At 37.5% G+C, this 24310-nt stretch overlaps 1 protein-coding gene across 1 annotated transcript in view; it reads right to left on the bottom strand.

The window, feature by feature from the left end:
- Positions 1–24310, bottom strand: part of LOC124157772 (Down syndrome cell adhesion molecule-like protein Dscam2) — a 54536-nt gene that overhangs the window by 11213 nt on the left and 19013 nt on the right. The window contains exons 20-34 of the mRNA XM_046532778.1: positions 24003–24179; positions 23196–23342; positions 21935–22144; positions 21506–21666; positions 20532–20685; positions 20131–20282; positions 19567–19687; positions 17197–17295; positions 15487–15672; positions 11944–12357; positions 10572–10718; positions 9671–9847; positions 5442–5614; positions 1808–1880; positions 527–745 (exon numbers count right to left, since the gene is read on the bottom strand). Of these exons, the coding sequence (XP_046388734.1) occupies positions 527–745; positions 1808–1880; positions 5442–5614; positions 9671–9847; positions 10572–10718; positions 11944–12357; positions 15487–15672; positions 17197–17295; positions 19567–19687; positions 20131–20282; positions 20532–20685; positions 21506–21666; positions 21935–22144; positions 23196–23342; positions 24003–24179 (2610 nt within the window). The remainder of the gene's footprint in view (positions 1–526; positions 746–1807; positions 1881–5441; positions 5615–9670; positions 9848–10571; positions 10719–11943; positions 12358–15486; positions 15673–17196; positions 17296–19566; positions 19688–20130; positions 20283–20531; positions 20686–21505; positions 21667–21934; positions 22145–23195; positions 23343–24002; positions 24180–24310) is intronic.

Raw genomic sequence — 24310 nt, 5'->3', positions numbered from 1 at the left:
TGTTTTGTATTAAGTGACTATTGAAGAAAACACTCTCAAGAAAATCATAGCAGCACAAGTCAATGGTTTACATTGAGATGTTGTACGTGGTCAACAAGTGATGTAGTTGTGGAAAATTCCCCAAAAAAATGGTGAAAAGAAGTAAAAAAAAATCTGCTGGGCTAACACTTTGACACAAGACTTTGTAAAAAAAATTAATTTAGAGAAAGAATAGATGAATTATCGAAAAAATAAAACTAAGACACTACTTCCAAAAGCATAAATTTATCTCAATCACATGAATGTTTTGAATTAAAATATGTATTTCTCTTCAAAAATTGAGCCATAAGTGATAATATAAGTAAGTATAGGTCATTAAAAAATGCATCAAGACAGGACATGAGCTCACATATGTAAATAGCCATGGTGCACTACTCACTGGATGCCTCAACCTACTGAACACCACTGAAATGGGGAATGTTATCAGTCTTTTCACTTATTGATCACTATTTGTCGTAGCAATAGTGATAAAAAAAAACCAACTCACCCCTCGCCATTCGGTGGCGGAAGGAGACAAGCTCATGGCCCTGCATGGGGGGCTTTCCCCCCCCAACCCCCATGCCCACCCCTGGGCCTCCCACCGCACCTGGGGGCGGGAGAGCCTCTGCCTCAGAGTCACTTCCCAGTGTATCGTACTCTGAAATAGGTAGGTGCAGAGTTAAAATCTTCTTCACCTCCGAGTCTGTGCTGCCCAGGTTGTCCGACTCTGAAAGCAACCGGGAGGATCAGGCAGATGGTTTTTTGATTTAAGTATTTCTATAAATATATATCCCCCTCCTCAAAGACTACCAAACTATGGTCCCCAAACACAGGGCCAAGTACAGAGTTCTTTTTTTTTTTCCTTAACCCCTTCACTAGAGTGCCAAAGATAGGATTATGAGCGTATATTTTTTTTAAAATACATTTTCAATCAGTGCACTGCCTTTTCCCAGGTGCTCCAGGGAGCTTGCCATAGGCAGTACAGCTTCTTCATGGATCCCGTCAGAAATAAAAATCAGCAAGATGTTACAAAGGCTGACTGCTGTTTCTGGGCGAGTTCAAAATATTTCAGCAATTGAAATTTGAGATGCGTCAGGATTACACAGGCTGTTGAGTTTGTGTGATGGGACTAAAAATTATACTAGTGAAGGGGTTAATGTGAACAATGAGTTAAATTAAGATGTTAAATTTGGCATGCCTCAACTATACACTACAGTGTGACTTGCAACCAAAATATTTATGAGCTTAAGCAAGAACATATGCAATTGTGTATGCTCTACTCATAAACAAGACGTTGAGCCACTTGGGAAGTGTTGGTAGGTTATTCTACTACATATTGTTATCACCACTCTAGCACTATCTACACACAATACAACAAATAAATTCCACTAAATGAAATAGCATGCATAAGTAAATGACATGTAATTTTTAAAAGGCATCATTATTGAATTATCAATCAATTAGGATATTACAGAGATGTCATTGATGCCAATGGGAGAGAAAAACTTTCTCTCGGGTAAATTTTCAAAAACTTTCTATGAACTAATGTAATCAAAATATGGCTACTTATTAGGGATGTGACTGCAAAATCAATTCCGCCATCTACATGTAATCACTAAAACCAGCCAATTAAAGCCAACATTGACATTACTTGGATGATTCATGTGGTATAGATGTTGAGTATATTAAATATAGCCATATTGCATTAAGGCATCATGCTTAACACATGAAATATTTTCTATAAAACTGTGAGATATAAATAGGCTAAGTACATCAAAGCAAATAATACCTTGGCTCTCTGAATGAGGATCTCTTAAGCGGGCACCTTTTCTCCTAACTTTTGTGTACTCTGGTTCCTTTTGCTGCAATGAGGAAGCATACATTATGAAATACATAATAGGGGATGATTATCAAGAAATTTACAATAACAAAATGAAAGCTAGGATTTCATTCTATAATCATCCTTGGGAATGAAACAAGTCATATATGCCTGTGACTTATTTAAAAGTTTAAACCATAACTGTTCCACCCCAATACTACTTAACATGACTTTGTCAATCAAATTTTGATTGTGGTTTCATTTGATTGTGACTAATTTCCTTGATATTGTATACTTGATTCCACCACACATCACTTTAGATTACATCATCACATTACAAAATATTTTGCTATTCTGCCCACACACCAAGAATGCATACATGTATATTTAACTGATTAAAAAATAAGACGATTTTTTTTCAAATAATAAGGCTCAAACTCTTCACGGCAGTTGACAAATTATGCAATTTGATGCAAGGGGATAATGCAGAGTGTGACTGGTAGAGATACTCCTGATAATCCATCTGAGCACAGAACTTATCCAATTTTATTCATTTGTGGCGTAGGTGAACTGCAGGCCTAAGCCATAGAAAAGAAGCTTGATGCAAGTTGAGATGTCTTTCAGAGTGAGAGAATGATATAATGTTAATGGCATTGTGCATATACACAGGTATAGAACCAACAGATTCTTTTTGCATTAAAATGCTACCACAATGAAATTCTACCTAACCTTCCGTCAGGCGCAATATTTGAACTCCCGAGTTCAGGAGTAATGTGCCTGATAGCCACGTACACCCATGTCTCGTATAGCGCAATTTCGATTAGCGCAATTTCGATATAGCGCAAATTCGTTCCTCGGGGAAACATTGCAACGCAGTGTAGCCGAATCAAAAATCTTAAACGCTCTCGTGACAAAACGTGAACTTGCGCTAAGTACACACGAAATTTCTATCATTTTACGCATATTAATATTATTGCTTGCCTCAAATCTTCTTTTTTGTTTATATATTAATCGAAATCCATTGATGTGCAATGGCCAAAAGTATTACTCGTCATTGGGTCCAGATAGCTGGCCTACCGAAGTAATATATCTCGTCTCCTTAACAGAATGATAATAAATAATTTAGATCGTTAATTGAGCGTGGGGCTGGTGGAAATGATTTTTTTTCAGCAATACGGTTTGAGACGTATTTTTGCCGTCATAGGTTATCGGGCGATTAACTTCCAGGTAGAGGGTCTACGCTAAAGTCTTCAAGGTCATCGGTATTCACGGGGGAAGAAATGGAGTGGTGGCCGAGTTGCGCATGAATACCATCAACACATAAAAGGGTCCGCTATAGAGTCTCAAACACAATGACTTCGTTCCCTCCCCGCAGTCGTAGGCCTTCTGCATCTCAGGAATACAGCTCAGTAGTGGAAGGTGATTTAGATAGAGCAATACAGAGTAAAAACCAAGAGAATATGCCAAAAAATAGGAATGCGTATAGAAAAAATCAAGAATTTATCAAGAAAAACTGTAAACCTAGAAGAGGAATTGAAAGAGGTCAATTGCTTTAAAAATGGAGAACGCCAAAGCGATATTGCGCGGAAGTTTAAACGCACGATGCCTTATTCTGACTTAAGACAAAGTTAAAACATCAGTGACCTCAGCCGCACCAACTTTAACCAAGCGGTCTACACATACGGAAAGTTCATAGTGAATCAGTACAAAAAGACAAGAGTGGTAATCGCTCCGAGACATTTAGTGAAAGCTCCGGTTGGTTCCAGAATTTAAACGGGAAGCAGGTATTTTCAGTGCGGCGATATCAGGTGAATCTGCAAGTGTTGATAGCGCAGTCACCGCAACATTTTCTGATGAACTGCAAGCTGTGATTGAAAGCGGCTCCTTTCCCCCTCAACCAGTTTTTAGTGTTGACGAGACGATATTGCTTTGGAAAAGAATGCAATCTCGTTCATTCATTTTCAGGGAAGGAAAACCTGGGTCAGGTTTCAAGGCATTTGAAGGCTGTTTTACGTAGCTGCTAATGACTCGGAGGACTTAGAATTAAAATGATTTATCCTTCATAAATTACGCTAGCTATGAAATGGCATTCAAAGTAGCATTTTCCTGTCATTTCGATGAGCGACAAAAGGGCCTGAGTGACACAATAGTTGTTTTTAGAATAGTTTGAAAAATCGTCAACTGCCGGCAACGCATTACGTTCCCCTGAGATAGCAGATGTTAGCCCACCCACACGACAGGAGGGAATTTCAAAAGCACGTTAGATTTTTTTTTAACGTGAATAAAAGTCTTTGAATGCGTGCATACTATCTTTAAAGATGTTTTGAACTATAAAAATTTATATAAATAATGTTTTATAAGGCTTTTTATGGGAATATAGATGTTTTAGAGGAAATTCAATACCCAAGACCTATGCTACTAGGAACGCATCCCTATCTTCCCAATGTTAAAACGCTCTCGTATAACGCAAATTCGTATAGCGCAAAGACCCCAAGGTACGCATCCCTTGCGCTATACGAGACATGGGTGTATACAAAAAGACATTATTAAGTCAAAGCATGGCTCAGAGCTGCAACTTGAAATGTTAATGCACTATTATCAGTGTAGTCTAACACTTACACGATGTCTTACGTGTAGTATATACACCCCTTTTCACCCCTTCATACGGCTCTGAACTTATCCACCTAGGTGTGATTTAACGTGCTCTTTAGGTAGTTATGTTTCACTAAATGTATTCAAGCATCAAGTAGTAAACATCGTAGGAACATCGATTGAAAATACCTAAAAAATATTCTGCCTATCAAAAATACATACCTTTAAAATTGTGACTAGTTCAAGCGCAATGAGCTTCTCTGATCCAAAGTTAAACAACTTTCCGTGGAGACGGCCAAAGTCAAACTAAGCGAGAAGGCTGCATAGAGCGTTTCAAAACAAACAGCTACTATGAGTTTCAAGGGTCTATACTGCCTAATAGCGCGAAGAAATGAAAAAGCACTCGTGCAGTGCCTGTCAGATCCATTGCACCCGACGGAGGGTTAACCCTCAGGCTGTGAGAACATTGTTAAACGTTTTGTATGTTTGCGATGGTCAGGGAGAGTTGAGCTGAAAAAGAGATCCCTACAGGATGGAAAAGTGCACATGGGCTCTACACAGGTAGCAATATGTGCCAAAAGAGGCCCACATCACTCTGCCTCGCTTATTTTTAACAAATTGCCTATGAGTATAAAACATATTTCAAATATTAATGTTTTTAAGACAGAATTTAAAAAAATTCTACAACTCTAACACATAGTTTTTCATATGATTTTTGAACACACTGAAAAGCCTAATCACAAATTTATGATTCATCTGACCAGAATCAATTTTGAGAGGAGAAAGGCAATTCACTAAATGCTTATGAACATAGCTAATAGTCAACTCAACTAAATGGCACTGATAATGAATTAATAGAGGATTCCACATGCATGAATAAATGTTAAATGACTAACGAGTCCTAATATATCACATCATGAGTGTAACAATTAATCCAAAAAAAAAAACAAAACGCATAGAGGAGAAGGGGCTTTAATAATTCTTTTTACTTACGCTTTGCCTTGATACTCACATGTCTGAGCTTGTATGTATCCATTGGGGTTGGTTTCACGTCATGGTATACAAAAGATGAGCCTTGCACTGAATGGTAAGGACCACTGTACACATTTCCGCTATAAGTACTCTCACTATATGGAGCTTTTGAAAGTTGAAAAGTTGCATAGGGGCAGATATCTTCTATGTAATCTATAAAGAGATAGAAAAAAATGGATAGATTAATGGATACTTGTTTTGAAAGAACCACATTACTTTTTTTCTTCGTTATTTCAGAATAGATCAAGGAAATCCATATTTTTCATTGAATTTTGGCTGATATAGAAATTCTTAAAGGATAAAAATCATACAATAATAATCAACAAGAACATTAGGATTAGGTTGTCGTGCTGGCTATAGTTCTAGCTTCCCACCCTAAGGGTCTGGGTTTAAACCCCAGAGATAGCAGAGATTTTTCAGAGACTGCCCGATCCCTTCTTGAGTGCATTATGGAAGGCACTTCATGAATTGCTTTCCGTACCCTGCATGGGGCATTGAACCATGGCCCCCTTGGTGCTTTTCACTAAAAACAGGCTAATGCTGATGCCGAATTTCTCTTCACAATTTTTACCTACCCTCCCCTTATAGAAGAAAAGACCATAGCTGACGGTCGCCACCATCAAATACCATACCATAATATTGCTAAAATAACTTGTTTGAAGCTGCCACATATCCTAGTTCCTTCAAATATGTTTTTGTGACACCATAACCGGCAGGACATAAGAATTGTATTAGTGATTATTGGCCCATTGTCATGCAGTCAGTTTTAGCCAAAGGGTTTGAAATCCTGGTTAGTGACCCACTTAAACTCTTAATGAGAATGTTAATATGTATGCATGATCAGCATGGATTAAGGTGGAGCAGATTAACTTCTACAAACCTGACATCCTTTCAGTTCTTTGTCACCTCTTCTTTGCATGATCATTTTTAAGTTGACTCTCATATTGCAATGTTTCTAAGGCCTTCAACAAAGTTAAATATTTTCCATTAGTGGTAAAACTCAAAACCTTTGGAATATCTGATTACATGCTATCCTGGTTTAAAAGCTGTCCGATAGATACTAAGAGAGTACTAGTAGGTAGTTACAATCCAGAATGCTGTTAAATTTTCTTCCAAAGCAACATCGTGAGTTCCTCAAGTATCCCACTGGGACCCCTTTATTTCCAACTTTTTGCCAAAGATATTGGAGCCTCTCCAAATCCAATAAAGAATCCAATCAAGGCAGATGACATAAAATTTTTCCATCCTCTTGATTTGGACAAAGATATGATTGACCTACAGGAGTGCATGGCTTCTCTTATTTCCTGGTGCAAGAGTAATTCAATTCAGCTGAACGTCAGTGAATATACAATATGTACTTACCTTTTGTAAAGGGAAAATTTCTAATTACAGTGAGTCGTCGTTCTACGTCACCCCGTTTAACATCATTTCGCAATAACGTCACGAAAATTTTGAGACCGTCATTCGTTTATCGCACCTATGCCTCGCGATAACGTCAAGTCTTTCAAATTTCGCACGAAAAAAAAGGCGAAGCGGCGGGCGTTGCAGGTCGTTCGTTATTGATAATTGTGATTACGGTTTTAGCAAAAATTTCTGCAAAATGAATTCTTGCGTAGGTGCGCAAGGTTTTACTTGACATAATGGTTTTCAGGAACCTAAAAAGTGATTTCAAGGCATTTTTCCGTGTAGAACTCGGAGTTTTTGTCGTCACTTTTTTCGCCGAGTACACAATAATTTTGGTTCCTGTAACTGCGACGATGTTTCAGCGATGATGATGCCCAAGGTTCTTAGACTGTACTCAAAGAACCTCGGATGATGCCCAGGCGACGCTCGCCCGGACGAACACCATAGCGAAGCCGAAAAGCAAATGCTGGAAGATACAAAAATGGAGAAGGATTTACGTCACTGCTGCTATTGTCGTCGATGAAGACAGGAACTCGTATTTATGCGATAGTTTGGCATTCCCACCGTAAAAAATGCCCCAGATATGATATGCTAACATTTTTTTCGCGTAGGAATTGTGAGGCCTGGGAGCCTATATTCACTTTTTACATTGTTTCTTATGGGATACTATGCTTCGATTAACGTCATTTCGTTTATCGTCACATTTTTCAGGAACAGTAAGTGACGTTAAATGAGGACTCACTGTACAACAACTATTACCCATTAGGGAACACAAAAAATAGAGTTCACTATTAACAGCACCTAGGAATACTGCTTGACCTTTGACTGATAATCGATATGCTAACTGTTGTTCTGAGGATTCCAATTAGGCTTTTTGCGTGTTTGGTGTATCAGGGATCACCTATCCTCTTCTCCTCACTCACTACCCCCACCCACACCTTTCCCCTACCTCTCCTACCCTCTATTCATCCCTTCCCTCCACCAGATCACTTATACAGCCATATACTCATCCAGTCTTCCATTCTAATGTGTACCTCTCCTCTCTTGAGAATGATGGGATGCAGACCAATCGAAAACTAGAGACATCTTTCCCTATAAAAGCTTATATAGTGTGTTTGCATGCTCACCCTGAAGCAAGAAGGAATTTTAATTATTTTTATTCATTTTATATAACTGAGGTGATTCAGCTGTTTAGAATTTTCTATTTTGGGAGAAGAAAACATTACCCAAATTATTTAAATTTCCATAAATTGCCACAGGAAAAATTTACCCTGGACTGGGAATTGACTCTTGGACCTCTGGCTTTCCAGGCCACTCTGCAGACCACTGTGACATCCATATTCCCTAATTCCCACAATTTTACCTGGGTTCATAGTGCAACATAGGTGCTAAATTTTGGGGATGAAGGAATGAAGATTACATAGTGGTCAACGGAATGGCATAGAAAGTCAGAGGTCCACAATCCCATTCCCAGTCGAGGGTTAATATTTCCAATGATAGTTAACGTGAATTTCATCATTCAGGGTTCCCACTCTAACAAAATTCACGGTTTTTTCCATGTTTTCAAGGTCTAAATGTCGTCAAATTCACGGTCTGTTGATAAGCCATTTTTAGGCAGAAATATTGATGACGTAAAAATCACCGTCCGTACGTTAACTAAAAATTTATCAAACGCGACAGACGCAGTGAATGCAAACGCAGCAATGAAAGCGCCACCTCTCTTGACGTCGCGGGCAAAATTCAGCTCCGGCTTAAGTTTGTGAGCGGGAAAATGGAGGGACCAGGTTGCCAGGGAAATTAAGGAGTGTCTGAATTTTCGCCAGGGTTAATGAACACTTTGATTACCAGTCTTCTGGCTTTGGTACAGGCTTAAGGACAATGTGTCGTCATGGCACACGGACCAATAATTGCGCTTAGAATATACGTGTGCAGATAAATGCATGGACAGTGTCTACGCATGACTCACTTTGAAACATGATCGATGATACATCAATTTTTCTTTTCTCTTTCAATCGTAGTTCTAAAATCAAGCTTGAGAGATTTTTAAGGTTATATGACGAAATTCACGGCTATTTCCAGGTTTTTTTCACGGTAGACTAAATTCACGGCTTATTCACGGTTTTAAGGTTTTCACGGTTGAGTGGGAACCTTGTCATTATTCATTTGGGAGGCTCAAAATTAATCACACCACCACTCAACTACAGCCAGTAGAGGCATTGCTCTCCTGAATCCAGTGGCGCCGACTCCATGGGGCCTGAGGGGGCCCGAGCCCCCTCAAAGATTCGTTTGGGGGGGCTGAGCCCCCTCAATAATCCAAGAAAATAATTAAGTTATATTATGCTTTGTGAAATCACAAAAATATATTGATAATTTATATTTCCCATGCTTGACGATAGTTACCTTTTAAAATAAATTCAACAATCTGTTAAAACAAATAATTATAAGGTTAAGCAGGTTAACTGAATCAGGTGGTGTGAATCATGATAGTGTTTCGGTGCTGCAACACACTTTGAATTTAACCTCTTCTCGGGGAAAACCCTCCGATATGGGCCCCCCCAATATTTTTTATAAGTCGGCGCCCCTGCCTGAATCATAAGGAATGGGTCAGAAGAGACAACATGGATCTCCTATCAGCTTTATAGCATTATGTCTCCCTATACAAAAGAGAGTGGAGGTACATTAGGTTTTCTCTATATAGAAACTCAAATTGTGACAGTTGAAAGATGAAAACACTAGTGTCTATATCTCTAGGATGATACACAGCTCAGATGAAATTGATATGGTTACTAAAGTCAAACTTTATACCTGCAGATGACTCTGCTTTAAATGAAGTTGCATCGACACTTTGAGCACGATGTGAACCTCTAGCCACTGCCAAATACTGCTGGTCTCGATTTTGTTGATTCTGCATCTGAGCAACTGACGGTGACTCCCCCATTGTACCACGATTCTCCTGAGGCTCTTCTTGTGCCTGAGTCATTTCTAAAAGACAAAACATTTAGAATTATCATCAAAAACCATACACAAAATTTATTTCACTCAAACAAAAAGTTTACAACTAATAAGATATGAAAATGGAATACTTCATGCATCAATATGTAGTGGTAACATAGTCATGAAAAAACTGACACTTTTCAGAACAGAACATGCAATTATCAAAAAGCATAAAAGTATTCAAGTTTAGGTAGAAAATAAATACGGATTGATACATGGTTCTTCAGCTCTTGAATCAACCAATTCATATGAGATTATAACCAAAATCTGAACCTACGCTAAAAAGAATCAGAATGGAAATAATTTGAGCAAAAAATTGAAAATTTTTGTCCAGCAAAATTTGCAGCACATCATTTAAAGGATTGCAAGATAACTTGATGAATCAATTAAGTTAGTTCTCATTATACCCGACAGAGAATCATTAACAGCTTTTGAAAATGAAACACTTGATTATAGTAAGTGGAGCTGAGACCCAATGCCAGGAACTAAACTGTAATTGTAACTGAAAAAAAAGTGGAATAGTCTCATGCTTGATAATTAAACCTTTATAGTTCTACGAATTGATTTCTATGAAAATGGTCATGATAGCCCATAATTACACATTTTCAGTATTTATACACTATTGAATCTAAATACCCAAAAGAATTAACGGGAATGAGTGATAAAACATACAACATAATTACAGAGATCATGTAAGTATATATTAACTCACTTTTTCTTTGAATAAAAATAGCTACAGCTATGAGGCCAATCACAAAGCATAATGCCACAAATATAGGAATGATGATTTTCAAGTTAGCATACAGGGTTACAGGAGCAACTGTTGTGGTTGGAGAAACTATTTCTGGGCTAACGGTAACTGAAAAAGAGAGAAGCAATTTAAATTTTATGATTAAAATTAAATCAGGTACAAAACTGTTCACAGAAGTGCAATATAAATAAGTGCCACATTATATGAAGTTAATGGGAGTGAACTGGCAAATTTGTGCCCACAAAATTTCAGAAACATTATTAGCAATGAAAGACACTTTGTTACATCTTTCATTGATAATACGGAGCCCTTTCACCTCATATAAGTTTCAAGTTTTGATTTAACTAAACATTAACTATTTACTATTGTAACAATTTGTAAATAATTCCTGGAATAGCCTATAGACATGATCCTTGAGGGACTTATTCAGGACTGTTATTTTTAAGTCATTAGTGCATGTCCAGGTAATCATGATTACACCTTGAGTAATGTAAACAACTAAAATATTTTCGTACAAAAAGCTGTGAATTATACCTTGTCCAGAAAGGAAATCAATTTTTATTACTAATATTCTGCAAAGATATTTCATATTCCCTAAACCCTTATCCCTCCAGTACCATCTTAGCATTATCCAAACTACTTTACATGTCATTAGTGCTTTAACTATCTTTCCAGTTAATTATGGCTCATTAGCAAAGTGAAAAATTCTATAAATGCATTTGAACGCTACAATAAAGACACGATAAAACGAATTTTCCATCATATGAAGTATAGCTGTCAGCCCTGAGGATTAGCTTAATTTCTGCTCGTTGAATGAAATAAAATAACTATGTTTTATTCCACACTTTATTTTAAATCGTACGACCGGTTTCAACACTTAGTGTTATCATCAGGTACAACTTTACAAAAATTCAGGAAAAATCAGCTTTACCCGCCATCAATGTTCCTTCCCACCCACCCCCCCCTTTTTGATCCCTCCCCTTCCACCCACGTTTACCTATTTAAGAGCGTGCCACCCATCTAATTGTACCTGATGATAACACTAAGTGTTGAAACCGGTCGTACGATTTAAAACAAAGTGTGGAATAAAACATAGTTATTTAATTTCATTCAACATGAAGCAATTCCACAAAGTAACGCCTGAGACCGTGTCTTATAATTTCTGCTCCTTCAAACTTTTAATTCTCAACTTTTTACAGTGATTGCCATTTGATCGAACCCTAAAGACATAAAAACATTCATTCTGAAATTCCACTCCTCCAGGTACATCTTTAAGGATCTTTGAACCAAAAATAATCCACCAAATGCACTCACGAAAATCAAAATCACTCACCTCCCTCCGGTGTGAGGGTTGTGAAGTTATATACAGCCACTGTAGATCCTGCATTGTTGTGAGCAGTAACACGCACCACATAACCAGTGGCAGGCATAAGGTCCAAAATGCTGAAAGCACGTTCCGTTGGCTGGACATTGTTCGATATAAGAATCCACTCTCCATTTGTACCACCACTGCCATTGCTGGCGACACCACTTTTTTTACGGCCAATGCCCACTGCACCGCCAGCCCCAGCATTCCCTCCAGATCCCGACCCATCACTGGACCCAGACCCTTTCGTCCGATCTACCTCATGATATTCAATCACATAGTAGAGAATGGGGCACCCACCATCTCCCCAAGCATCCAACCACAAAGTCACAGCGGTGGCATTCACTGTCAAGAGTTGTGCCTGAGGTGGTTTCGTGGGAACTGTTAAGATGAAAATAAAATATTAATGGCTGGCACAGATTGAAGGAGGGGTGGGGGCAGCTAAAGTCCCCACCTCTCCCTGGAATTCATGGAAAAATTTTAAGGGTGATAGTTATCATGGTGCATAGTAATCCAAAGCAGTTGTTTTTCAGATCAACAAACAATGTTAAAGATAAATGGTGAATATCTTAAAGCTATTTGTCTAAAAATATGCATTATTGCTGAGAGGTATTGCATACCACTAAGACACCTCAGAAAGTTGAAAACCAACCCCACTTAACCCCTGATTCGCACCCATACTGAATCATATTGAAGTTATATCCATACAAATGAATTGTATCAAAGGAGAGTGAAAGTACATATTGATTTTTTTCATGAAAAATTAAATCTATGTAGTTGAAAATTCAGGCTTGAAATCATGAAAATACGTTGCAATTACAAATGGATAGCTTTCGCTCTCACAAGGGGAATACACGACCTTCGCATCGCCGATCGAGCTCAAATTTTGCGAATCGGTAGTTTATGGGTACAAATGTAATATGCCGAAGCGAGACGACGCACTTCTTGTAAAATTCCGAGAAAAAAGCAATTAAAAATCGTTAAAAATGTAAGTACGCTATATAAACTGTTTTGAACGTCCGTGTTAAACAACGGAGCGGCAGCCCAGTGGATACGGCGTCCGACTGTGGAGGTGAAGGTAGCGAGATCGATCCTCGCTCTGGGAACTTTTTTCTGTGTTAATTTTTAAGAATTTTATTGTTTAAATTTTTAAAGTACGTTTTCTTATCTTCGTTACTACTATGGAATATATTTTTAAAAGAGTTTTTTAACATATTTAAATCAGGAATGGATCAGCTTGGGATTAGGAACTGAGGATGAAGGGTGGATAGAAACCCGGCGTCGGCATTAGCCTGCTCTTAACGAAAGGCGCCAAGGGGACCACGGCTTAACGTCCCATCCGACGGACGGTGTACTGCACAACTAGTGTAATCCACATTACACGCAGGGATTGAATTTAGGAATGCCCCTTAATTCTTTACCGAGATTTGGATGTGGAAGGCCAGTACACTGCCTCACCACTCCAGTTAATCCTTTATTTGCAATTTTCAGGATGGAACTCATCATAAAGACATGCAAAGCAAAGTGATTTGCGGCACCACGAACAACTAGAAAAGGCGTTTTTTCCACAACTGCAACGACTGTCCATAATTTTTGAAGGAAAACACACGTCATTTACATTTACGAAAAATTGTCTCGTGCCAGCGAGCTTCGAAGCAAACATGCATGTTCATTAATTTTCCCGGAAACATATAATGTTATGTGGGTACTTGATTAACCTGTAATAGAAGAATCGAATAATTGGGGAAAGTTTTGCAAATTTTTTCCCTTTTTCGCGGCCGACGGGCATGAGCGGAAAGGGGTGATGTATGTGTATTTATGACCGGAATCACTTTTGTATGTGTTTGGTTTGTTTTCTGTTTTTGAGTTTATTTGTTGTGTTTTATTTGTCTGTGAGCATGTTTGTTTTTGTTTTGATTTTTTTTTGCTGATTTGATACTATGGTGAGGAGAGATAAATAGTAGATTGTTAGGCAGAGAGCCATCTTGGAGTGAATGTACATAAGATACAGTGTGTTAAGTGATATTTTCCTTTGGTTTAATCGCTTTGATACGTTAGTGGTACACACTTCTTTTGAACATAGAGACTCTATCCTTGGATATTCCTACGGATGAGTTAACGTGTGCGTGGCACTATTGCTGGGAGCTGCTCATCGATAAAAATTATATTAGCTGCGAACCACGCGTTCAACATTCCGATAGATCAGCCTTTTCTGCTTGTTCGTGGTGCCGCAAATCACTTTGCTTTGCATGTCTTTATGATGAGTTCCATCCTGAAAATTGCAAATAAAGGATTAACTGGAGTGGTGAGGCAGTGTACTGGCCTTCCACATCCAAATCTCGGTAAAGAATTAAGGGGCATTCCTAAATTCAATCCCTGCGTGTAATGTGGATTACACTAGTTGTGCAATACACCGTCCGTCGGATGGGACGTTAAGCCGTGGTCCCCTTGGCGCCTTTCGTTAAGAGCAGGCTAATGCCGACGCCGGGTTTCTATCCACCCTTCATCCTCAGTTCCTAATCCCAAGCTGATCCATTCCTGATTTAAATATGTTAAAAAACTCTTTTAAAAATATATTCCATAGTAGTAACGAAGATAAGAAAACGTACTTTAAAAATTTAAACAATAAAATTCTTAAAAATTAACACAAAAAAAAGTTCCCTGAGCGAGGATCGATCTCGCTACCTTCACCTCCACAGTCGGACGCCGTATCCACTGGGCTGCCGCTCCGTTGTTTAACACGGGCGTTCAAAACAGTTTATATAGCGTACTTACATTTTTAACGATTTTTAATTGCTTTTTTCTCGGAATTTTACGAGAAGTGCGTCGTCTCGCTTCAGCATATTACATTTGTACCCATAAACTACCGATTCGCAAAATTTGAGCTCGATCGGCGATGCGAAGGTCGTGTATTCCCCTTGTCAGTTCGACTGATTTTTAGAAGCAAAGCAAAGAGAATTATTAAAAAAATATATATAATTCACGCACAACTTAGCTACAAAACTTTGCTCCTGCATAATTTACATTGCATACTTTAAACAGGGTAATGCTTTGGAACCCATCACTTTTGAGATAACTCATGCATTATTTAATATATTTATCATCAAACCATAACAAAAATCATTCATTGCTTTTGAAAATTTAAGCAATGAAAATGAAATACTATAAACTAAAAATAAGAAAATGTGAAAGTTGCCTTCCACTTTTCATGAGTTGGTGATGTAACTATAGAGTTTTGGTTCGTTTACTTGATCAGGAAGATCCTCTCACTATGGGAGGGAAAGGGCTTGTTTGCCATTTCTTGTAATTGTTGATTGCAATAGACTTTTAAAAATAAAGAGACCCAGATTTTTCCATTTTACAATCCATCACCTACTCCTCCAGCTATTTGCTGCAAAATATCGATGGGTTTACCCCTTTTGCTGATAATTTCATGACATCACTGAATCTTGCCACGTAGAATATATATACATAGAAATACTTATGAGGAATACCAACGTAAAATCTCACCTGTCCCTTCAGTGTGGGTACTAACTATATCACTGGGAAGTCCAGTTCCAATTCGATTATAAGCAGTAACATAGAGCTGATAGTGTGTGCCACACCATAGGCCCCTTAAGATATGAGATGCCACTGATGACTCAATCTGAAGCTCTTCCCAGTCACCATAATCTCTCTTGTAGTTGATCACATAACCTGAAACACATAGGATACAGAGTATAGCTAGATTACATAAAATTATGAAGCCTCATTAGCGATGCTGATTTTAGGCAATGCATCTCAACACACATGTTTTCCCAATACAGCAGTTTAAATGCAAACGTTTCTTCCTGACACATGCCTGGTCACCACCAGAGTCAAAATCTAGATGCTGCTACCTCCATGACACATCTCTACAATAAGAACATATGTTCAGTCCACTTTCACATTATAGGTTTCCCATTTATGCAATTGGAACCATGGAAACTAGTGATAAGAGAGGGAGGGTTGAGGTTGAATGAGAAATTAAAGTCCTTACAAATGATGCATCAACACCCAATTATTGCGTGAAACATGCTTCTGTTGAAAAAAATGTTCATGTAGGGAAGCACTTCCAAAAACTCTGACCAAAAACACAGTAAGACAAATTTAGTGGCTGTGGCAGAGCTCTTAATTTCAAGTGCCATCACCAAGGCCAGCCACCTGGCTGAGGTCGTTGCCCTGGGACCCCGAGGTCCCTGCTGCTACCACCAAGGGTATGCAGAACTTAGCGCCAGGAAGGCGCCGCGAGAGAGGGACACGGACAAAATGGCAACGGAGAAGGACTATCGCGCGTGAGAGACATTGAGCAAGTGTATCGCTTACCATCGCAATAAACGTGGTCGAATTTACTCTCGTTTACTTTATTGAAGTGAGGTTAATTACCGGATTACCCCTTAACCCCTTCAATGACCATTAAATTGAAATGCAAACTAAAGAGAGAGTACACGTTATATCAGCTTATTTAAAGTTGAAAATAGTATGAGCATATTCATCTATGCATTATGTTAAATACAATAAATACTAATTACAAAGAGTGTTGCTTGTACGCATTCATACTCTGGTAATTTTGGTAATGGCGCTCACTAACCATTATGAAGAAATGTGAAATAAGTAGTTTTGTGAGAAGAATTGTTTTTATTTCACACTGAACAAGATGAAGTAACTTTACTGATTATTTTTTAATAAAAAAAATGAATCTTAAAATCTTTTCCAAGGAAATCAAATACATAATATCAACAAAATTTATTTCTGAAAATAAATTCATCTCCACGCAAAATATAAAATGTCTATACTGAGTTTGATAAAAAAATAATTCTGAAAATACCCCAGGAAATTATTTATCTAATAAGAAAATTAATTTTCTCAAATGAATTAATTATACAGTAAGCTTCTCAGATAGACTTCCTTCTCTCTCTCTCTCTTAACTCTTCCTTCACTCCTCACTTTACCCGCTTAGTCTCAAGGCACTCGATTCCTGGTGGAAGGGAATGAACTTCATTCTTTACAATGAATACAAAGCTATCAATATAAAAACACTTACATATCTGGGGTTCAAAGATCTTAACTATTAGATACAAATCCTCAGAAAACCAAAAAATTGCAAATGATGCAAGTGAAAATTCAGTACAAAAGCACAAATGAAGCACTTCAGCAATACAAAATTTCTGAAGCAAATTAAGTGATAAACAACTGGAATACCTAGAATAGGACTTCCTCCATTGTTCTTGGTGGTCCATTGGAGATGAAGACTGTCAGCATAAGATGCAAAAACAGACAGTACTGGGGGCTCTGGAGGAACTGCAAAATTAGGAAAAAGATCATCTCAGCAACTTTATTGCCTAAAAATCAATTATCAGTAGAATACCAAATTTCCAGCTCCACTCGTTCACTCAATTAAATTGCATTGAATACAAAAAATTTTTCACTGCAAAAGGGGGACCATGGACTTCAGGCCAGGTAATTTAAAGAACCAGGGTAGTGCGGTGGCATCCACTTCACAAGTAGAGCAGCTTATGAAATACCTGGCGATCTAATATTAGTCTCTAATATTGGTGTGGTTAATTAATTTATCAGTGGTGGAGTTCTCTAATCAAAATAGGGTAGTTTCCTTCATCAGAGAAAACGAAGGCATTGATTGCAATTTGTTGCCCACCATTAGTGTATTCATAATATACAAACTACAGTGGAACCTCGTTAAAGCGAGTACGGGCTATAGCGACACCCCCTCTATTACGAGAGATAGCCGATGCACCGTCAATTGACCCTATAATAAGCGTGTTAAAAAATTCGTTTTTACGAGACCCTTTCGGTGTTGGCTCTCACCATAGCGAGGGTTTTACCGCCGGAAGACTTTCATGAAGACTCCTTAACCTCTGTAATTGCTAGCGATCTGTTAGAAATGAAGTTAATGGAGTGCTCAGTCTCAAATTTATGTGGTAAACTGTCGTTCGATAAATATAATGATGACAAAACAATGCTTTGCATGATTTTTATTCAGTGCGGCGCTTATAAATTGTTTGAATAGTTAGTGGTTATTTGAGTAAGGAAATTTAGTGATGCAAAAAAACATCGCCTTTCGTCTGGATTTATGCTTACGTTTATCGGATAGATGTTTATCTGTCGCCGCACCACTCCTGTTCCGGTATATCTGTTCGCAACAGGTATATTGGCTATTATTTGCTCCACCTCCGGTAAAGCGACAATTCGCTATAGCGAGTGTTTATTAGTGCACCGTGGGGTGTCGTTATATCGAGGTTTCACTGTATTTGGTTTCAGAAATCCCAGTGTAGACGAATGGTAATGGTCGATTTTAACCTCATTTGAAATAGGCCAGATTGGTACCCATGCGATGCCACTCCACATGACATCACAGGGACCGAGATTCTATATGAGTAGACAGGAGTTTTACAGCGTTTGAGATCACCAATGCATGCGTGTGGCGAAGAGCTTAGGGAAACATTTCTTAATAAATAAAAATGCCTATGGTCGGAATGTTTCCTTAGTTTGATAGGGTATTGAAAATTTTCACTTTTCATTTCATAGCGAAAAATAGATATCGTCATTTAAGAATCTAAAAGTGTGAAATACGTACTCCAGGAGTAATAATATTTCAAATTAGGCAATAAAAAATAATAGGAAACCACCCTATTAGAGAAATCCACCATCACTCGTGATAAAATGATGAGAGAATATGCATTGGGAATCACTGCATTCTTAAAAAAATAATTTGGGTCAAAATGTTTTTGAACGGTAGTCTGATGTGCTTTTGTATTGCTTCACCTTCTACTTTGCTGGTCAAGGCACCTATTTGTGGGTAGCTGCAAGCTACCGACACTATACGATGGCAAATATAATGTGCTAAGAAATGATTGATTGATTTATGCACTCTGATGAGAAGTAAACAATCTCTGGTGCACTGAGAAAAAAATGGAAAAAATAATACAATAATTTGTGATTTTAATCATCATTCATTCTGACACTACATGTTATTCCAAGCATTGTACAATATGATATTGGTGTTACTACTTGATCACGGACCATGTTCACTGTACAATTTATCTCATTGTAGCATCTTTTCAGCATGAAGTTAGCATCACCAAGGCCGGAGAAATCATGAACCTGTCACAAAGTGTAAAATTTACACCATAAAGTATTTGATGACAACTGTAACATAGCCCTTGGAGCATACAGTGCATCGTCATCCCATAAGTCAGCCGAAACTTGGGCCTGTCATTGTGGCCCCGGCCACCTGCCACCATTCCATGGCTTACCAGCAGAGATTCCTTGCTGAGGGGTGGTAAGAAGGGGGCCCCTTTCAGAAAAATGGGTTATGGCCATGGAAATTCTAAGGCTAAGGCTTATTTCTCTGCTCCTTGGTCATGAAGACATAGAAAACTTGCCATGCTACACTATCAATTCAAGTCAAAATTGTAGGGGGCACTTGGTAAATTTTCCTTTCTAGTGTATCTGTTTTGGAATATTTACAATGTGAAATGAAAGAACTTATGACGCGTCAAACAAAGAGCTAAATTAGTCATTAAATGAGTGCAGTTTATACATTTTACCAACCTTTAACTTTAACTGCATAGGCTATTTCATCTTTCCCATTCACATTTTCAACACTGCAGGTGTAATTTCCCCCATCACTGTGCTGAATATCTCGAATGAGCAAGGAGCCATCTTTGGTTACCTAAAAAATAGTTTGGCAATTTAAAATTAGTCCACAGACATGATAGAATAAATTAATGTCACAATGAGAAGAAAACATTACATGCTGGTAAATATTTATTTTCTCTCGAGAATTTTTAAATACACTAAGAATTCTATTTCTTTTTCATATCAAAAACCCAAGACCTGTTTTTGTAGCATTTGATAAAACTTCATGGATAAAATTAATATTTTATTTCAGGGCTCCATGAAATGAAATAGATTCTCAATACACCCAAATTTAACAAGACAGTGCTCCCTGACTGCATAAAGATTAGGTACCTGAAGAGGCATAAATTGCCTTAAAACAAAGTTCAAAAGAGAGCAAAAAATAACTGATTCCTTTGGTTTATACACATATTTATGTATTTACCTCAAGGACCAGCCATGTTATCCCAGACTTCATTCAACTTCACCACATCTCACCTGCTTTCTTCCACTAATGGGCTCCAGAACTTTTCCCTGAAGTTTCCAAACAGCCTGAGGCAAAGGAACTCCAACCCTCCTACACGTTAGCGTTAGATCTTGCTTCCATGGTGTAACCAGGGAGCGACTAAATGAAACTATCCTTGCAGGTACTGTGAAGAAGTAAAATACTTGTTAAAAACAAGAGAGGATTAAATATTAAAAGAAGTTATATGGGACACTATACTAGGCTTTGGATCAGTAGCAAAGCCTTGACTAATATATATAAGGATACAAAACTGACATCCTTGGACATACAACAAGCCGAAATGCTTTTATATTAACATTTCACACAAAAAACTTTATCCATCAGCACAAATAAAATTTCAATGTGTATAAATTCATAGGTTTAGTTTACTCACCTTTAGAAGACGGTGATACAGTTACCACTCGAGTGCTTTCACCTTCCCCTATACGTGTGGATGCAGTCACCCAAAATTGATATGTTGCACTCTCTTTAAGCCGCGCTGCCTCATATGCCTCAATATTTGGACCCAAAGTTCGCTTACGACCTCCCTAAAAAAGTGAAATAAGGTATAGACTCGAAACTTCAAAAAATTCTGATGAACCACAAGCTACATATGTATTTACATATGCATGCAGAGACATAAAATAAAGAGGAATAGCTTAGGGTGTGGGCCTATGCTGGCAAATTCCACCAAAATAAAATTTAGGCATGATAGATTTTCCTTCCCTTTTCTAACGAATGAATTTCACTTTTTTTTTCTAACCAGATGAAAATGTTAATGAGCAAAACTGTTTCTAAGGCACAATCTTTCAATTTCCACATGTTAAATGTCATTGACTTAATTAATAATAATAATATTTTTATTTGTCCAGAGATCTGTGGGTTGTGTACAAAATACAAATATAGGACACTTAAATTTAGATACATAATCAATAAAAATTAAATTCGAATATATAAATTATGTGTTACAAATGCAGAAGATAATTAACCGAATAAAATAGATTTTTTTCAGAAACTTCACTATGTAGTTTCTTCTTAAAGACCGTAGTGCTACCCTCATTTTTTACCTCTGGAGGCAACCCATTAATAATCTTCAGGCCCATGGGTTTAGGACCTAGGGACCTTAGATGCAGAAGAAGATGCATTCAAAATTTGTATGCTACTCCCTAATATGAAACCTTTTACTTACGGCCCATTTCCTCCAGGAAAAAAAATCAGTATACATGTCATAAAATATCATACTATGCAATGGCTTTTTGAAAGGGATGAAATAAGGATAAAAATAAATACATTACCTACAAAAATATATTCAACAATTTGAAGATTTAATGTTCTGCATGCAAAAAAAAGTAGCAGATGAAAGCTAACCTCTTTTCCAGCATTACCAGGAGAGCCACCTTCCTCAAGTACACTTGTATAAAGAGTGTATGCAACCAAGACCCCATTTGGTCTCATTGGAGGAAGCCAGGCAACCATTATTTTGCTGGATGAACTGATTACAGCTTTGATGTCAGCTGGTGCTGAAGGAACTGCAATGCAAAATATAATTATATTTTCACGTGGCATTTAGACATTTTTTTCTTATATACTTAAAATTATTTCCTACATTTTAAATGACTTATTAAGTGCTCCAGAAGAAAGACGCGCATAAAATTATGAGGAGGAGCTAGAATTCTTCATCATCCAGAGTTTTCATTATTCAGATTAAATTTAAAAAAAATAAAATAGTCATTTAAGGGCATTGGGGAATTTTATTTTCCAAAGACTTTATTCAATAACAATGAGACATGAATTTACCATCTTCCTCTGTGCGGCAGTAGAGTGTAGGACTCCTGACTCCATCTCCGCTGGCAGTGAATGCTAAAACTGATAAGCTGTAGTTAGTGTAGCGAAGAAGATTAGGCAGGGTTGTCCGCTGAGCCATGGTCACCTTAGTCTCAATTCCTGTATCCACTATTCCCCCTTCATTTTCTTGCATTTCTTTATCTTCATCTTCCAGCTCACTTTCTAAAAATAACAAGAAATTCACCATCTTGATTACATCAAAAATAGTTGTTGCATCATAAAAGACAAATTGATAAATAGTAATCATTAGAGGGGTGACAAAATCAATTATACTTTTTATTTCTATGCTTTGTAAAACATTATATACTAATCATGAAAAGTATTCACACTTGCTAATATTTTGCAATACGAATACGAAAGTACACACACATTGCTAATATTTTGCAATACGAATTACATACATATTTTTATTTTCAAAAATATATTTTTTCAAAATTCAGTGCCAAACAATGAGATTCAAATGGAGGAACTTGATATTTGAGAATGCATGGTCAGGACTAAAATTTATAGGTACCTACTGTAATTCCTGAATATTCATAACCATTCACATGATAGAGAAAATCATCTCCCATGGCTATAACATAAGGGATCACGGCACAGGTTCGAGACAAATTACTGCGCTGGTTTGCTGGAATGGAAGGATTCCCCAGCCTCTCCTGTTGAGTCTTTCCATTGCCAACCAACCCCAGCCTTTCAACCTGAAACCCTTCAAAAGCACTCACTCAATTCCAAGGAAGGGTTAAAGGATACCCATACATACATACTACACTCACTCCTTAGGCTAAACTCCAAGAGAAAATGTTCTGGCTCGAGCAATGGCATGGTAACCTGGACAGGCTGTGTAGCCAGTTAAGAAATCCAATAATTCCTTCTAAACACAACAAGGGATCGGTTCTTCACATCAACAAAATGTTGAGTCATCAATTGGTCAAAAATGGCAAAATGACCCACACTGCGTTTAAGACTATACATAAAAGTCTGTGTATTAGAATGAAAAAACTTTGTAAATTTCACATTAATTTTATTAACACGACCAAATCATTGCTGCGCGACATCATCAGGTCCTGATGATGTCGTGCAGCGATGAAATTGGTCGTGTTAATAAAATTAATGTGAAATTTACAAAGTTTTTTCATTCTAATATGAGGCAATTTCACGAAGTTACGCCGCAAACCATTCAATTAAAAGTCTGTGCTTTTCGAGTAAAACTTACCAAAAATGTATTCAGCAGGTCGGTGAGTAACTTTGTATCCCTGAAGAATACCATTACGTCCTTCAACTGGTGGAGGATCCCATGCCACTTGTAAAGACTGAGATGTCAACCCTACACATCGCACATTTTCTGGTGGCATACTTGGGGCTGAAAGGTCAAAGAAAAAGCCTAATTAATATGCATGAAACATCAACATCTGCAATAAAAATTTGCCAAAATTTATAATAGTAAAAAATGAGAATTGGGTGCACGATTTAACATAATCTCTTTTAATTACATACTTATTTACATAAAGAACTGCTCACTTCACAGAAATGCTTGGACAAGAGATATGATCAAAGCTGGGCAATAAGTAATTAGAAATAGAAAAAGTTCTTTTTCCTGATTTTGGAACAGAAAAAGTTCATCATGCTATGTGGATAGCAACCAATTACTTAGATGAAAGTACAATTTTTCATTGAGCAATAAAAGTTTTCAAGGAAACAATTCAACAGGAGGGTACAGAAAACTCATAATTGTAATTGACGCTTGAATTCACAATAAAAATTGCAGATAGGAGCAGAATGTCACATATGAAAGGTATAATGATGTACAGCACATGAGGGAAAGATTAAGAGATGAGTGAACTTGCCATTAAGACATGGAAATAACCTATGAAAGAACTATATTATAAAATAGCATGAAATAGATATTTAGCAAGATGATACTGTTAGAGACATATTAAATAACTTTTGAGGAACTAGAGAAGCACTAAATTATTGGCAAAAATATCTTGATTCAAAGCTATTCTTTACAAGAGCAACTCACCATCCTCCATTGTTCTGGCCACAACAGGCTGCGAAGCAGGGCCAGTACCCCGACTATTGAATGCCTGGACCACAACTGTATATGTAGTGTATTTTCCCAGGCCTTGGAGTAATGCCATTCTACCTAAGCCTATACCACCACTATTAGCACCACTGCTACTCCCTCCATAACCTCCTCCTGGGAATTAAATTTTTTAAATTAATAAGTATGCATTAGAAGAGAGAACAAAACTAAACATAGAATTAATGCCAGCAACTAAGAAAAAGAAAAAAAAACATAGTCACACATATTATACACAGGCAGTAAAA

This window comes from Ischnura elegans, chromosome 4 (genome assembly GCF_921293095.1).
Source record: "Ischnura elegans chromosome 4, ioIscEleg1.1, whole genome shotgun sequence".
NCBI lineage: Eukaryota > Metazoa > Arthropoda > Insecta > Odonata > Coenagrionidae > Ischnura > Ischnura elegans.
Note: the sequence above shows the minus strand (reverse complement) of the source record. Positions and strands in the feature narration are given on the sequence as shown.